This window comes from Myxocyprinus asiaticus, chromosome 4 (assembly GCF_019703515.2).
Source record: "Myxocyprinus asiaticus isolate MX2 ecotype Aquarium Trade chromosome 4, UBuf_Myxa_2, whole genome shotgun sequence".
Taxonomy (NCBI): domain Eukaryota; kingdom Metazoa; phylum Chordata; class Actinopteri; order Cypriniformes; family Catostomidae; genus Myxocyprinus; species Myxocyprinus asiaticus.
The window spans coordinates 41,189,761-41,207,674 of NC_059347.1; the positions used below are offsets into that span (position 1 = coordinate 41,189,761).

At 43.8% G+C, this 17,914-nt stretch overlaps 1 protein-coding gene across 2 annotated transcripts in view; it reads left to right on the forward strand.

Annotated features, from left to right (window-relative positions):
• LOC127440107 (whirlin-like) overlaps positions 1-17,914 on the forward strand; it is a 126,337-nt gene that overhangs the window by 29,555 nt on the left and 78,868 nt on the right. For both annotated transcript variants that reach the window (XM_051696505.1, XM_051696506.1), the window contains exon 2: positions 10,547-10,765. In XM_051696505.1, coding sequence (XP_051552465.1) covers positions 10,547-10,765 — 219 coding nt within the window. The remainder of the gene's footprint in view (positions 1-10,546; positions 10,766-17,914) is intronic.

The following is a 17,914-nucleotide window of genomic DNA, read 5'->3' on the forward strand; positions in this document are numbered from 1 at the left end:
GCTGTGTACATCCCCCCACAAGCCGACACAGACCGGACACTCAAGGAACTGTACGGGATTATAAGCAAGAAGGAAACCGCGCACCCTGAGGCCACGTTCACTGTGACAGGGGACTTTAACAAAGCCAATTTTAAATCAATTGCACCAAAATACCACCAACACATCAGTTTTAACATACGAGGAGACCAGGTTTTGGACCATTGTTACTCTCCCTTCCGGGATGGCTACAAATCCCTCCCCTGCCCACCATTTGGCAAATCGGACCACTCTTCCATTCTGCTTCTGCCCGCTTACAGGCAGAAACTGAAACAGGAAGCACCCACCCTCAGAATTATCCAGTGTTGGTCGGACCAATCAGATTCTACGCTACAAGACTGTTTTGGTCACGCGGACTGGGAGATGTTCTGGTCCGCCTCTGATAACGACATCGAGGTGTACGCTGATAGCGTAACATGTTTCATCAGAAAGTGCGTAGAGGTTGTTGTTCCGTCCAAAACAATGCGAATCTACCCGAACCAGAAACCTTGGATTAATAGCAATGTTCGCATGGCACTTAAAGCGCGGACCTCCGCTTTTAATTCCGGGAATGCGGAGGAGCACAAAACAAGCCAGTTATGCCCTCCGAAAAACTATCAGAGCAGCAAAATGCCAGTACAGGAACAAGATTGAAGGACAGTTCAACACCACCGACTCTAGAAGCATGTGGCAGGGAATTAATATCATCACAGACTTTAAAGAGAATAAAAACTCCGCCGTGAACACCGCTGCCTCTCTCTCGGATGAGCTAAATACTTTTTATGCACAGTTTGAAGGAAATAACACAGCCCTCACAGAGAGAGCTCTCGCGGCCGAACCTACAGAGGTTAGTTCACTCTCCGTCTCTGTAGCGGATGTAACACGATCCTTCCGACGGGTGAATATCCGTAAAGCCGCGGGTCCAGAAGGCATTCCGGGCCGTGTCATCAGAGCGTGCGCGAACCAACTGGCTGGTGTTTTTACAGACATTTTCAACCTTTCCCTCTCTTTGTGTGTAGTCCCCACGTGCTTTAAAATGTCCACCGTTATGCCTGTACCAAAGCAATCCAAAATCACTTGCTTAAATGACTGGCGCCCTATTGCTCTGACCCCCATCATCAGCAAATGCTTTGAGAGTCTAATCAGAGATTACATCTGCTCTGTGCTGCCTCCATCACTGGACCCATTGCAGTTTGCTTACCGCAACAACCGCTCCACTGATGATGCCATTGCATCTACAATACACACTGCTCTCTCCCACATGGAAAAAAGGAACACTTATGTGAGAATGCTGTTTGTAGACTACAGCTCAGCATTCAACACCATCTCAGAAGAAAGAAACTGGGGTGGGGCACAGCTGTGAGCGGTGCTCTGGGCCTAGGAACCAATCATGGAGCCATGAGGGTTTAGGGGAGAGTTCCACTCTAGACCGATGCTCGCGGCTGCCCGGGAAAGCATGTCCGTCAGCTCCGCGTCGGCCTGAGACTGGGTGACCATACCCGAAGGAGGAAGCCCAGCTGAAGCCTCCACTTCAGACTGGACGAACCCGCTCTCCGATGCTGCGATCGAGAGCTCATCGTCTTCCCGGGCTCCATATAAGAGGTCAAACTCGCCCTGAGACGAGCCAGCGGTCTCATCCGAGAGCCCTATCGGGGCAAGCGAGCGTGCTGAGGAATTGGAGGTCTGTGGGGGGTTACCCGGTGGAGGTGCTTTTTTCAAAATCAGAGGTGTTTGGGGCTCCCAAGAGTGACCCCTAGTGTCACTACATCGACACAACGTTGAGTGAGTGACAGATAGGGAACCTTAAAGACACTGGGTCTTATTCACTAACTGTGTGTATGGCCGTATTTGTGAGTGAAATCTGCATTTGATTTTTTTTAATGCAGAAATCTTGATTCATCAATGAATTCGCACTAACATTTATTTGAAATAATGCTGGACCAATTGAAACCACACATATGCAAAAATCACATATTCCTGGTGTCCTTATAAACACAGAATGAACATGAAATGAAATTATTATGCAGACTATATACTGTATATATTTATACAACAGTTTCGGTCCTCGAATATAATTGGACAAGAGATGTTCCATGAGTGCTGTTGTCACACACCATCAGCATTCGTACGCTTCATTGTTTATATGTATCACTCCGCTTGTGTTTATGGCATTCAAAACTAAAGTGTAAGAGCAGTGCAGATGTGTAAAACAGTTACGTTTGTCTAATCATTATTCCCTGTGACAAATGATTTTAGCAAGCAGGTGATGACAAAAGACAATTTTTTTGCGTTATAAGCCAGTTAAAGGAATAGTTCACCCAAAAATGAAAATTCTCTCATTATTTACTCACCCTCATGATATCCCAGTTGTGTATGACTTTCTTTCTTCACCAGAACACATTTGAAGAAAATTTGAAAAATATCTTAGTTCAGTAGGTCCTTAAAATGCAAGAGGATGGTGATCCGATTTTTGAAACTCCAAAAATCACAGACAGTCAGCATGAACTTCATCAATACGACAATAGCAGTTAAATGATTGTCTTCTAAAGTGATACGATCACTTTTGGTGCGAAAAAAGATCAATATTTAAGTATTTTTTAACTCTAAATCATCGCTTCAGGTAAGCTTCACGAGAGGGTGGAGTCCAAGCGGTCTCTCGTGTGACCATGTGACCGTGTTGCCATGTTATGGATGTAATCTCATGTTCTCCTCTTGGATGAGACATCCAGGATAAGCACACAAACACACCATTGTGAGTAAAGAAACATATAAACTGTGCAGATCCAAACCAAAACCAACCAAGCTACTGTACAGCGCTGATCTTCTGGCTGTGACTCACGTGCCTCAGTTCTCGCGTGTTTCAAATGCCAATGTGATTACGTCACACGCTTACTGCTGCAGAATGGAAGCATGATTTAGAGTAAAAAAAAAAACATACATTTTTATCTTTTTTGCACCACAAGTGATTGTGTCACTTTTGAAGACATTAATTTAACAGCTGGAGTCGTATGGATGATGTTTGAGCTGACTGTCTGTGATTTTTGGAGCTTTCTTTGAAGTCATTGGCATTGTCTCTCACTTCATGATCATTCGTATTACTTCTGCTACATCAAAGCTGGGAAATACAGTTGAACTAACAGCTTCAGCATTAAGGCTTATCACAGCTGAGAGACACAACTGACTCGGTAATTGCCCATACACTTACCCGATAATGTTGGATACCAGAGCGTCCATGTTGGGAAATGTAAAAAATTCAACATGGCGGAGGAGAGTATGCAGCGGCTACCACTGAATACTCAGGGGGGACCCACCACTTGGACAGCCATTTTTACACAGAGAAAATAGGATGTATTTAACCAAAATTCCATTATCTTGCAAGCTAACACTACACTACAGCTGTTGAATAAAGTTAAACAGCTATAGCTTTACTGTTCATCACTGCTTGGGAGTAGAGACAGACGCATGTAATCGCATACGCTCAATCGCTCTCTGTCTCTCTCTCTCAAACTCAAACACACATATCCTTGTTTCTCCAATGACTTGTTAGAAACAGACCAAGCTGCTGTTTTTAGTCCTAAAGTGATGTTTTTGTTGTTGTAACGGAGGCGTGTGTGCATCTTTTAACTTGCAACGGCAGATCCTAATCCCGGTTGTAAGGAAGTAGTTCCATTTACAAGTGTATTTTTTTGTGACAGTCTTTAGTTTTTCACAAAATAAAACAAAAACATTTATTTACTTGTTCGTTGAACTGTTGTATAAAAGTAATATCACACTTGCAATCGTGCTGTATGGCCCTAAATCAGCATGGCAGAATCACAGCTGTGCTGATGTAGGGCCAAACAGCACGCTTGCTTGTGTGATTATTGCTTTAATATATGTATATACATATATTACGAGAGTTAGAACAAATTAATTTGTGTACACACCTTGTTGTTAACCAGGCGGAATTTTTTTGTGAAAAATGTTCCTGGTCGTAAGTACGCAAAATCAATTACATTATAAGTAAATGAGGTCTACTGTTTTAACTGTAAATTTAAGACTTTGCAAATGAATTCCCCTCTGAGAAGAAAGGATGGGCCACACTTTGTCAAACTGCAATCTCCTCCTCATGAGAAAGGGATAAAAGTACCCATTCAACAGACCCTATAGGTTCTGAGTCCCGAGTCTGGCAAGGAAGGGGGCAGTAACAGAGCAACTCCAAGGTTTTGTGTCTCCGTCCTGAGTGGTGGGAGACACTAACAGAATAACACTCTATGTTCTGAGTCTATGGCAGGCGAGCCAGGAGGCAATAAAAGACAGTAAAAGATCGACCAAGAAGCAAGTCTCACTACAAGAGATAATAGCAGTGGCAAGTTCACAGTACCAACACCAGGGAGATATCTACAGAAACACCAGCAACAAGGTTAAACCTCTTCAAGTTTTCCTTCATCTGCGTATTCCAGATTGTAAAAGAACTTCTCTGCCGACATCAGGGCTTTATCTGCGTGTTCCAGATTGCAAGGACCCCTCTCAGTGCTTCAGGAGGTCAACATTCCTCAGCGCTTTGGGTTCAAGGCTGTTGAAATGGAATCCAGCTCCTTTCCCACTGCAACGCACCTCAGCAAAACCAGTGGAAGATGTTACCATCACTCGATTACTTATCACTCGATCAAGAATAAAGTAAAAATTCTCATCAAAACCTCTTTCCAGAGAACTTGGCATTAGTGTATACTACCAGTTTATGATTTTCTAATGTTCTTTAGATTGCATAATCTGTGTACTAAATGTTCTAAAATAAGTTATTTGTTTATTTAGAGATAAGGTCTTCACCTTATCAATTAGCAGAGAAACAGCAATTTATCTTTCCATAAAATTACAATAGTCATACTCTGTCATTGCTACATCCAATCAAACTGCTTTCCATTCTATGCACGTTTCTTATCCATTTGTAGTATCTTTTAGCATATTAGTACTATGTAGTATTTGTTAGTTTTTCTTGTTTATCTTTTTGTCAAATATCCTTCAGATTATTCAGATTACCAACTCCCTCCAATTTACATATTTCTAATTTATTGAATGTTCTGTTTGTATAATTCAGAATCAGAATTAGAATCAGAATGAGCTTTATTGCCAAGTATGCTTACACATACAAGGAATTTGTCTTGGTGACAGGAGCTTCCAGTGTACAACCATACAAAAACAATACAAAAACAGCAGCAAGACATAGATAATAATAAAAAATAAAAAATAAATATACACATACGTACAGACACACACTACATACATACACACATATAATTCTTATACTGTTAAGATGAAATTCCTTAGCTGGTGCCCTGAGGTAACAGAGGGATGGGCCAACTGGCATTCATAAGTCTGTTATTTGTATAGTTATTTTTGACACATATAAGTGTCTCTTAATCCAAAATGGATTGCAGATTTGTAGTAGTCTATTAGTTATGAAGGATAGAACAATGTGACTCACCCGTTGTACATCCAGGATTCAATCGCCCTTCTGTCTCTCTCTCTCACTCACTCAATGGCTAAAATCTCTCCACATACTGTATGTTATGTAAGAGATCTGCTCAATAGCTGCCCGTGCTCTTGTTGTTGCACACTGAGGTGTTGTTACATAGCTGGCCACATTTGGTCAAGTGCTCCATTCAGAGGCTACTAATGGAACGCTGTATGCTGTTTCACAGGTTTGGTGCTCTTATTTTTAGCCCCCTGCCTACCTTAGAAGGATTTGTGAGAATTTTTAAGCCAGTATACTCATGCCATAGTTCATAATTAATGCAGCAACAATTAGGAAAAGAAACATTGAATGTGTTGTTCCGCTCCAATTAAACATTTATGTTAATCTATGTAGATCCGTGTAAATTAGCAAAATGGGTATTTGCTCTGTGAGTGAGCCAGAGGGTTTTCACTCACTACACTGAGCATTTCTTAGGCTGTTATAATGTATGTGCAGTGCTAATGGAGATGGCCCAGTATTCAGGGCTGCTATTCATCAGCTGACACATTTCTGCCAATAAATGCTTTTCATCTTGCTCTTAATTTAATCTCTTGTAATTTGAGAAGCTTTTTGTAAGCGCTCATGTTCTGTACAAAGAGTTAGAGTTGTAAAATTGGAGAGGATAGATTGTGGTGGGGGACGATTGACAGATGTTCCCAGAGTACTGTTCAGAGTTAGCTCTGACAGAGATTAGAACACTTAGCATCAGAGCTTCTCCCAAAATAAATAAATAAATAAATGAGGCAATTATACAGTAAGAGTACAAAGTTAAAAAGTGAATGTGGATAGTATAGATCAGATAATTTGGAATTAAAAGAATCTAATTAGAAATGTTTCATATCGAGGTTCAAATTGAAATCTCGAAGTTTTAATCGACTTTGGTATTTTAGCAAATCTGAGCACAGTTTGTGACATTGTTGAAATCAGAGGTCAACCGACATATTGGTCTTACAAGGGGTAGGCGATATGACCAAAATCTTATATCACAATACTTTTATATCACATTACCGATACATATCATGATATAGTAATTGTTTTGGAAAAAAAAAAAAATTGCCATATGTATTAAATAACCATATTGTAATGCCTATTTTTGGGTAATTCTGTCAGTGAATTAAATAATTTAAAATATTTACTCTTATATAATTTTCTCTTTATTTGGAGCTTAACAAAAGTAAAAAAAAAAAAAAAGAAAAAAAAGAAAACAACAACAACAACTTGGTTAAAAATAATTCTTACCATTATGTTAAATTTCAAATTATGCCAAATTTCAGTCTATGTTGTTGACCAATATTATTACTTTCCTCAAGAAACTTGAGATCTTCCCAAAGCAATACAACATAATACATAAACACTTCTTGCAGTAAATTTCCAGAAATATGTAAACACTTCTTGCAGAAAATAAACATCAAATAAATATAAACACTTCTTGCAAAAAAAGGTATAGCTAACTTTATGCAGAGCGCATCGTTTGGCTTTCATAATATTATTTTGCGCTCTTCATTTTGAGGTTAAACAAACTGCTTTCATTTCGTGATTATCGTAGTGCGACACAGTTTGCATATTATATTTTTCTGCTCTGTGTTGGGTTTTGTGAACCTACACAACAGATGTCGCCCCTGTTTAAATAACAAGCTCCTCTTCATTTTCTTGATTTGTTTTTGAGTCGTCCCGTTCTGTGGAGATATTTTTTTCAGGGTTTTTCCTGGGTAAAAATGATTAAGTAGCACGCGTGATCCTGCTCTGTGCTCTCCTGTAAATATCAGGAATCTTGCTGGACTTGCGTGCACTTGCATGCTCCAGAGATGGAGCCTCAAGAAGTGAAATAAAAATGAGTTTATTGTGCCATGGTACTACACTATGTGATTTAAAACATAGTAAGAGAAAAGCCAAAGTATATACAGTATAAAGTCACTTTAACAAACGTCGAGCCTTAAGCCCAAAAATAGACTTCAATTTTGACGTGAACACTCAGCGTCTGTGTACAGTCAAACGCTAGCCTGTTAAAGTATGCTCCATATGACTGTGCATGCATACACAGGTGGTTGGCACCAGACTATTTCTCTTCAGGAGTTTAGACTAGGTATGCTCTGATCGATCGGCCATCGATCAGAATCAGCTGATATTCACGTTCTATGACTCAATCGGTGATCGGTAATTTGGCCTTTCGCATAAACCTATGGCTCATGTCGCAAAAGATGCATGGCTCCTTTAAGACTTCAGCAGCACTGTCATGGCATCACGTAGTGTGGGGAATACTGGCATAGTGTTGTCCAGACAACAGACTTGATTCAGCAGTTAAGAACAATGCAGTGGGAGAGGTATGGCGAATATGAAATGCTTGTGTACTCTACTGATAATGTGCCATTTCACACATGACAAGGCAAAGTGAAAACAGCTTGAGCTGTTTTTTATTGTTCCTGTTTCCACTGGGCATAGGCATCTCACAATAGTAGCACCTGTAGAGTCCAAAAACATGCGCTCTTTCATCTCTTACCTTCATGAGAGAGAACGTATTCCCCTCATTAAAGTTCAAGCAGCAACAAGTAAATGAAATGAAAAGGCAGGGAAGGAATTCATTAATAAAATAATTCTTTATACAAGATTAAGATACCATAATATAATGTATTAAATATAATGACAATGAATCAATAACCAAATATTGCATTAAGTTTAATTGCACCAAAGGTTATCAGTTTGTATTCAGTTTGACACTAATCTTTATTTTTTATAGGGCTATCTATCTTAATATAGAGAATATTTTGTTAGTCTATACTTTTTTTTATAAAATATTTTTTAAATGGCGTTTAACCTTTTTTTATCAGCAAAAACTAGGCAAAGTGATATTACTGGGAAGAGGAAAATTCAATTAATAGTGACAGTGTGCAGAAATCTTACATATAGCCAGGATCAGTATTGTCCGATTAGGTGACAATAAGATCTGCAATCAGCATCGGCTGTAAAAGTCCTGATCGGAGCATCCCTAGTTTTGACCCATTAAGATGTTTTATATTTCTTCAGACTCGAGTTATACAAAGGCAGGTAACTCCTGACCATCTCACACATGTGCTCTTGACATGCACATCTACTGTTGTTGTTTTTACATTCGTCTCCTGTTAACTCCTAGCGCTTCATCATGACAGCAACGGCTCAAATGTGAGTGTTGCCACCTTGTGTTCCTACTAATTCATGCAAATAATTCCAGGTGCAAGCACACTCTGCTCTTTCAAAGACGCACGGTTAGAAAAATCAGGCTGCGCGTTCAGTGCTCGAGCACTCTGCTGATCACGAGATTTGCATCATACGTCCTGTAGTGTATGCGTCTGACTAAAGTATACTTTGGGCTTTAAGATGAGTGATCAAATTAGTTCTGTTGAAAATTGTTATGATATTCCTCCTTCACACTTCTTTCACACTTAGCATGAGTAGTATGTAGACTCATTTTCTGACACATTTTTCTGCCCCCTTTTGACAGGAAATAATCGACCCTGATAATCAGCTGTTTTAAACAATCGGACGATGTCCAGTAGTGCACATAATTGCTAAATACCAATGATACATCAGTGCATCTCTAATTGAGATGTTAGAAAGATTTAATTTGTGATTTTTCTTTCCTATAGGTTTCCACAGCCTTCATAATATGAACATACATATTTGAATATTATTGAGTGGATTAGAGTAGAATCTTTAATTATTGCAACTTGACCAGGGCTGGTGAACTCACCCCCCCCCCCCCCCAATCACCCAATTCTGCCATAACTGCGCAACAAGCTTATTACAAGGACAAGCCTTCTGGAGCATCCTGGTCAGTGGTCACAATGGTGTTGAATAATCACTCGTTTCTTGTGGGCATCGGATCAGCAACCTTCTGGGTACCAGCACTGAGCCATAACCACTACCCACACCACCCCCACATAATTATCATCACTATCAGATGGAGAGTTATGCTAAGCATAGTTGTAATCTTTGTAGTCAGAAGACCATACACATATATGGTCTTAATTATGGTCTGGGTCACTGCTTTAATTTGATGTACGGGGCTTCTGAGCTAGTCAGTGTCACTCTGTGTTAGAGAGCTGCAGGGACAAACTCTAAAAAGAATCGGCGAGTACAGTTTATATCTGTAGCTCTGACTCAAGCAACTCTGCCACTTTCTGTCTTTGTCTTTATTCTTCTTTTCATCCCTGTCCTCCACTGTCTGCTGTTGACGAAGCCTAAACACAGAGTTATATGTCCAAAAGTTGGAAATAGCTCTGAGCAATGAGGTCCAGCTTTGCTGAGGTACCTAAATATGTCTGTCTGAATCATCTGCTCTGCACAGGGAGATGATGTCTGTATCAGGAGTTACACTGGAAATACTCTCCACTCCATCAAACTTCCAGTTCTGTCCCTATAAAGCACATTAAATGTCAGAGACAGATGTCTGTGAAGATGAGAGCAGCTCAGAGGAGTGGTGGGACTGATTTACAAGGCTTGAGTCAATTCACAAGAGACCTGCACTAAAGCTTTTAGAGGATTTGGCTCTTAAAGACCATTTAAGAGACATAAATTGACCCTATTTACATCCTTAATGCACACTCCTGGTCTAATTGTGCATTATTCATTGTTGCACATTATTCCAAGTTTTTAAACAAAGTCTTTTGTAATCTTTTATCAAAATGGAATAATTCGCTTTGTCTCAAAAATTACTTTCCTTTTGCCTGATGTCATGAATTCTTATTTTTTCAACCCCTCCCATCCAAACACCTGGCTTTATTCTGGTGTGTAAGTCCCACTTTTCACAATCCAGTCTACCCCCAATGGATAAAGTCACCCTATTTTCTCATTAAATATGCTGCTTTAATCAGAAAAAGATGAAATTACAGTAAAAGGTGTTGCAAATGGTATTTAATTTCACTTTAAAGACTTAAAAGGGATTCATGATTTCTATGTACATATGAAGAAATAAAAATAACTTCACATTTGAATAGTCATGATTCAGATTATGTTCATTTTTCCTTCCTGTTTTTTTTGCCCATGTCTGCCTTCTATTCACAGGTATTGAAAGGTTCTAAGAAGCTCTCCATGTCTGTCTGTTCCATGGGATGGATCCCAGGTGGTTATGTGACCAATCATATATACACCTGGGTGGACCCTCAGGGTCACAGTGTGTCCCCACCCCCAGACCTCGTTGAGCAGCATGGCTCAGGCAGAAGACACTCAGACATCCAACAACACGGGCACACACACACGCAGAACGAGGCCGCTGAGAAGAGGGTGAGTGTGTGTGGCTTTTTGCCGCAAGACAGCAAAACAAATGCTGTACATTTATAATGGGCACTTTCCATGAATAGGGTGCACTTTGTTGTGCCATTACTGATTTTAGAGGCTTTTTAGAGCATTAGAGGCACAAAACCCATGTTTTTAAGAACTAGATAAACTATTACTTTTAATGTCCTTCTTCAGAGATCTTAACCTTTTCGACCGTATCAAATAATTCAAATTATGCAACAGTGTCAAAATTCTGACATCATCTATTAAACTGATATTCAATTAGTTGTATTTAAACTAAGTTTTTATTATTGATTATTTCTAATTACCAAAAACTTTATGTTAAGGTGTGTTCCACATTTTGTGCACAACTTTGCTACTGCCTGATTTCTCCCTTCACAAAAAAATTGTAAAGGGGCACATTCCTTAAAATTGCAACACCCAAGAAGTAAAAACGTTTGGACCTTTTCTACATCAGGATGGGCAGAGCAAATAAGTAAATAGTCTAATTTCATTTTCTCAGCTTATTAAACAAATTTTATTGTTAACAGCACATTTCAAGTTCAATAATTTAACTCTCTTACTAAAGTTATTGTAAGAAAAATTACGAAACAAATACTTTTCTGTAATTTATGAGAAGCATAAGCTTATCAGTAACTTCAAACCGACAATTGGTCCCAAAATATTTAGCTTCTGTGCAGAGTGAAAGGGACTAAATTTACAACCCTGTTTCTTGCAATTTTTTTTGTATTATTATTATTATTATTATTATTATTATTAATATTCATATAAATGTGCATGAAAATCTACAAAAATGTCATTGCATGATTATTGCAAGAAAATAGCAAAATCTCTCTCTCACACACACACACACACACACACACACATAACCAGTTAAATGGACAGCATCAGGGTGGACAATAACAAAGTGGACATTCAGTGGATAAATGAGCCACTACATGGTCTGTGATTGATATCTAGGAAACATATTTGTAAACTAATATTTATGATTTTATTTCTGTTAGCATAAATACTGTATATTGAAATTTTACAATTATATTAATTTCCTATATATATTAAATATTCCTATATATATATATATATATATATATATATATATATATATATATATATATATATATATATATATATATATATTAATTTCCTATATATATATTAAATATGGAAAAAAAAAGGTTTGGCTTATAAAAGTTCAGTTTATAAAACCCCAAGTTTATTTACTTATTTTTAAATAAACAGATGTTGAGAACTAAAACAGTCTCGGGGTATATTTTATTTCCCAAAAAAATGAAGTTTAATACTAACAAGGAGAGTTCCTGCATTTTTTTTCTTCCACTTCAAGCACTGATGAGCATGACATCTAGTAGGAAATGTTCAAGGAACAAAGGCTTCACTTCCTTAAATGGACGAATGGTCCTTGAAAAGTCCTTGAAATTGTTAGTGTGGTAGTACCTCTAGTAAACTAAGTTAAATACCTGTGGTTCTTCACTCTACACATCAAGCAGGGATTACAACCTTGTCTCATAGAATGACTGTTACTATAACTACAATTTTGCAAACTAAGTTTTGCTGCAGTTTCCTTGTGAAATTAACACTACAGGTGCTACAAAAACTGTGCTTAAATTTCATGAGATCAGGCTGAGGGATTATGTCACTCACTTCATTAATATTATGACAGCTCTAACAAGTGTAAAAATGATTAAGAATGCCTCAGTGATTCTTTCTTGCTAACTACAAACCAGGTCTGCAGTTTTCTCTCTCTCTCTCTCTCTCTCTCTCTCTCTCTCTCTCTCTCTCTATCTCTCTCTCTCTCACACACACACACACACACACAAACTTGTTTTTATATCATTGGGGGGACTCTCCATAGACTTCCATGCATTTTATGGATTTTATACAGATCTAACGATAATTTCTATCCCCTAACACTAACCCTACCCCTACCCCTAAACCTAACCCTCACAGAAACCTTTTTGCATTTTTACATTAAAAAAAAAAAAAAAACATTGTTTAGTATGTTTAATAAGCCATTTCCCTCATGGGGACTGCTGGCTGGGCCCCACAAGGTAGGTGATCTCAGGTTCCCTATCTGTCACTCACTCGACATTGTGTCGATGTAGTGACACTAGGGGTCACTCTTGGGAGCCAGAAACACCTCTGGTCTTTGATAAAAGGCCAGTGAAAATTAGCAAGTGGTATTTGCATGCTACTCCCCCGGACATACGGGAATAAAAGGAGCTGGTATGCAACCACTCATTCAGATTTTCTCTTCGGAGCCGAACGGTCATGCTCATTGAGCTGAATTCTCACGACTGTTCATTCACCTCTGCTGGATCTGACAGCGCATTTCAGCGGCTTCTCCCTCCTCTGCACTGGTGCACTGCAGAGAATGCCCCTGGGCACTTCAGCAGAAAAAAGAGAGTATATTTTCTGAAAGAGTATATTTCTCTAAAAGAGCAGCACACACGGAACGTCTTTTTAAAGATGCCTTTCCGACTGTGTGTTATTCCTGGTTGCGGTCGTTACCTCTGAACTTCAGACAGTCATGATCTCTGTCTTTTGTGTCTGGGCGCGACCCACACGGAGGCAGCATTCGTGGATGGTTCATGTTCTCACTGTGAGAACATGACCATGGCAACGTTGCGGTCACGGCTTGCTTTGGTAAGAAAGCAAGCCACCCCAGTGGCTCCCCGCCTCGGTCCTTCTACCTACGGGTTTGAGGCCAGCGCGGCTAGCACTGGGGGCGATTTGGGGACTCCAATGGGATCGCCTCCGCCGAATATACCCCTACGGACCTCCCATTCCCCAGCACGCTCATCTGCCCCGATTGGGCTTCCGGATGAGTCCAACGGCTCGTCTCACAGCAAGTTCGGCCTCTTGTTCGGAGCCCGCGAAGCTGATGAGCTCTTGAGAGCAGCATCGGAGAGCGGGCTTGTCCAGTCGGACGTAGAAGCCTCAGCTGGGCTCCCACCTTCGGGGTCGGTTGCCCAGTCACAGGCTGATGCAGAGATGACGGAGTGGAACCCTCCGCTCTCCCCTGAACCCTCGCGGCTCGATGATTGGTTTCTGGGCTCGTGGCGCCGCTCAAAGCAGCCACGCCCCGCTCCAGTGCCTTTCTTCCTGGAAGTGCACGAGGAGCTGACGAAATCATGGGAGGCACCTTTTACTGCCCGGTCCCAATTCCTCAGTTCCCCCGCCCTCACTACCCTCGATGGTGGGGTGGCCAGGGGCTATACGGCAATTCCCCCGGTGGATAAGGCGCTCGCGGTGCACCTATGCCTGCAGAGCGCCGCCACCTGGTGCGGATGCCCAAAGCTCCCGTCCAAGCCCTGTAGGTTCATGTCATCCCTGATGGCTAAAGCCTACAGTGCTGCTGGACAAGCCACCTCTGCCCTGCACGCCATGGCTCTCCTGCAGGTCCACCAAGCCAAGGTGCTAAAAGAACTGCACAAGGGTAGTTCTGCCCCAGATCTGAAGCAGGAACTGCGCTCGGCGACCTACCTCGCTCTCCGAGCGACGAAGGTCACGGCGTAGTCTCTCGGGCGGACGATGTCCACATTAGTGGTCCAGGAGCACCACCTTTGGCTCAACCTGGTCGAGATGGGTGAGGCCGACAAGACACAGTTCCTTGCTGCCCCCATCTCCCAGGCTGGCCTATTCGGCGACACCGTCGAGGAATTTGCCCAGCAGTTCTCGACGGTGAAGCAGCAGATGGAGGCTATCCAGCATATCCTGCCCCAGCGCAGTTCAAGATCCCGCACCCCGTCTGCTCGTCACCAAGGGCGTCCCCCTGTGGTGACTGCACCAGCTCTGCCACAGCCCGCCCCTTCAGCCCAGCCCCGGCGTGGAGCCCACCGCAGGAAGCAGACGCCACCTGTCTCACAGTCGGCCACTAAGAACCAATGAAGGTCGTCAAAGCGCCTCTAAGATGGGCGACCCAGGGTCGACGAAACCCACTCAACTGGAGCTGGAAGTAAGACCATTCCATTCCCCGGTGGAGTGTCTTTTGTTACCTTTTTGTTTGATTTTGCCGCATGCCCAAGTGGCTGCGATACCCAACAGTTCAGCAAAAGAGTGGTTTCCTCCTTCCCTGGGTCACATACCCAGTGTGCATGGTCATCATCATGACCACCGTCCACGGGTTTTTTCTTGCAGGATTGGCGCTCCAGCGGCAGTCTCCCCGCCCCTGCGCACCCAGCTGTGGCACACATCCACCCCGATGTGACAGTGTCCACGGGTTGTGAGGACAGGCCTCTTCCTCCCCCGTCCCAGGCTATTCCGGGGGTGGTCGCAAGGAGTCAGGTAAGTGCTTCGATGTCCCTAGACTCAGCAAGGCCACGACATGATGTGGCACCTCGAGCTCCGACCCGCCGCAAGGCCCCACCTGCTGGTACGTCCGACGACGTTGTCCCTTTGGTCCCCCTTGCGTGGAACTTGGATGCGTGGCTTGCACTTTCCAATCCGTCGCGATGGCTGGTCCAGACCGTCCGACTCTGCTACGCAATTCAGTTCGCCAGGCGCCCGTCCAGATTTAGCGGTATTCACTTCACCTTGGTCAAGAGCAAAAAACGCTGCTACCTTGCGTGTGGAGATCATTACCCTCCTACGGAAGGGTTCAATAGAACCTGTCCCTCCAGCCGAGATGAAGAAGGGGTTTTACAGCCACTACTTCTTCGTACCAAAAAAAGGTGGTGGGTTGCGGCCAATCTTGGACCTGCAAGTACTGAACCAGGCTTTACACAGACTCCCATTCAAGATGCTGACGCAAAAACGCATTCTGGTGAGAGTCCGGCATCAAGATTGGTTCGCGGCGGTAGACCTGAAGGACGCGTACTTCCACGTCTCGATTCTACCTCGACACAGACCCATCCTGCGGTTTGCATTCAAGGGACAGGCGTATCAGAACAAGGTCCTCCCTTTCGGCCTGTCCTTGTCCCCTCGCATCTTCACGAAGGTCACAGAGGCAGCCCTTGCCCCGTTAAGGGAAGTGGGCGTTCGCATTCTCAACTATCTCGACAATTGACTAATCCTAGCTCACTCTCGGGACATGTTGTGTGTACACAGGGACTTGGTGCTCTCACACCTCAGCCAACTAGGGCTTCGGGTCAACTGGGAAAAGAGCAAGCTCCTCCCGGTTCAGAGCATCTCTTTCCTCGGTTTGGAGTTGGACTTTGACAGCGTCTCTTTGACAGCGCGCCTCACGAACGAGCGCGCACAGTCAGTGCTGGCCTGTTTGAAGGCATTCAAACAGAAAACATCGGTTCCACTGAAACTCTTTCAGCTCCTGGGGCATATGGTATTCTCAGCGGTAGCCACCCCGCTTGGGTTGATGCATATGAGACCATTTCAGCTTGGCTTCAGACTCGAGTCCCGAGATGGGCATGGCACCGTGGGACACATCGTGTGGTCATCACGCCGGTCTGTCACCGTCTTTTCAGCCCTTGGACTGACCTCTCCTTTCTACGGGCAGGTGTATCCCTTGAGCAGGTCTCCAGGCGCGTCGTGGTCACGACAGATGCCTCCAAAACGGGCTGGGGTGCTGTTTGCAACTGGCACGCAGCCACTGGCTTGTGGACAGGCCCGCAACTGCATTGGCACATCAACTGCCTCGAGTTGTTGGCAATTCTGCTCGCCCTGCGGAGGTTTCGGCCATTGATCAAGGGCAAGCATGTGTTAGTTCGGACAGACAACACGGCAACGGTAGCACATGTCAACCGCCAAGGCAGTCTGAGCTCACGTTGTATGTCACAAATCGCCCGCCGTCTCCTCCTCTGGAGTCAGCAGCACTTCAAGTTGCTGCAAGCCACTCACATCCCCGGTGACCTCAACACTACAGTGGACACACTGTTACGGCAGGTTACCCTCAGGGGAGAGTGGAGACTCCACCCTCAGGTGGTCCAGCTGATTTGGAGTCGATTCGGACAGGCACAGGTAGACCTGTTCGCCTCCCAAGAATCTTCCCACTGCCTGCTCTGGTACGCCCTGACCGAGGCACCCCTCGGCATAGACATGCTGGCACACAGCTGGCCTCCTGGCCTATGCAAATATGCGTTTCCCACAGTGAGCCTACTTGCACAGACCCTGTGCAAGGTCAGGGAAGACGAGGAGCAGGTTGTCCTGGTAGAACCCTACTGGCCCACCCAGATGTGGTTCTTGGACCTCATGCTCCACGTGATAGCCCCCCCTGGCAAATTCCCCTGAGGAAGGACCTTCTTTCTCAGGGACGGGGCACCATCTGGCACCCGTGACCAGACCTCTGGAATCTCCATGTCTGGCCCCTGGACGGGACATGGAAGACCTAAGCGGTCTACCACCCGCAGTGGTAGACACGATCACTCAGGCTAGGGCCCCCTCTTCAAGGCGCCTGTATGCCTTTAAGTGGTGTCTGTTCGCTAAGTGGTGTTCTTCCCGATGGGAAGATCCCCAAAGATGCGCAGTCAGATCGGTGCTTTCCTTCCTGTAGGAGAGGTTGGAAGGGCGGCTGTCCCCTTCCACCGTGAAGGTGTACGTTGCTGCTATAGCAGCACACCATGACACAGTGGACGGTAAGTCCTTAGGGAAGCACGACCTGATCATCAGGTTCCTGAGAGATGCCAGTAGGCTGAACCCCTCCAGACCGTGCCTCGTTCCCTCATGGGACCTCTCTGTAGTTCTTCAGGGTCTACAGAGAGCCCCCTTCAAGCCTTTGCAGTCAGCTGAGCTTAAGGCACTCTCCTTGAAGACTGCCCTCCTGACTGCGCTCACTTCCATCAAGAGGGTAGGAGACCTGCAAGCGTTCTCTGTCAGCAAAACGTGCCTGGAGTTCGGTCCGGGCTACTCTCACGTGATCCTGAGACCCCGAGCAGGCTATGTGCCCAAGGTTCCCATGACCCCTTTTAGGGACCAGGTGGTGAACCTGCGAGCCTTGCCTCAGGAGGAGGCAGACCCAGCCCTGTCGTTGCTGTGTCCGGTGCGCGCTTTACGCATCTATTTGGATCGCATGCAGAGCTTTAGGATCTCTGAGCAGCTCTTTGTCTGCTTTGGTGCACAATGGAAAGGAAGCGCTGTCTCCAAGCAGAGGATCGCCCACTGGCTCATTGACGCCATAGCTATGGCATATCTCGCCCAGGATGTGCCACCCCCGGTAGGGCTACG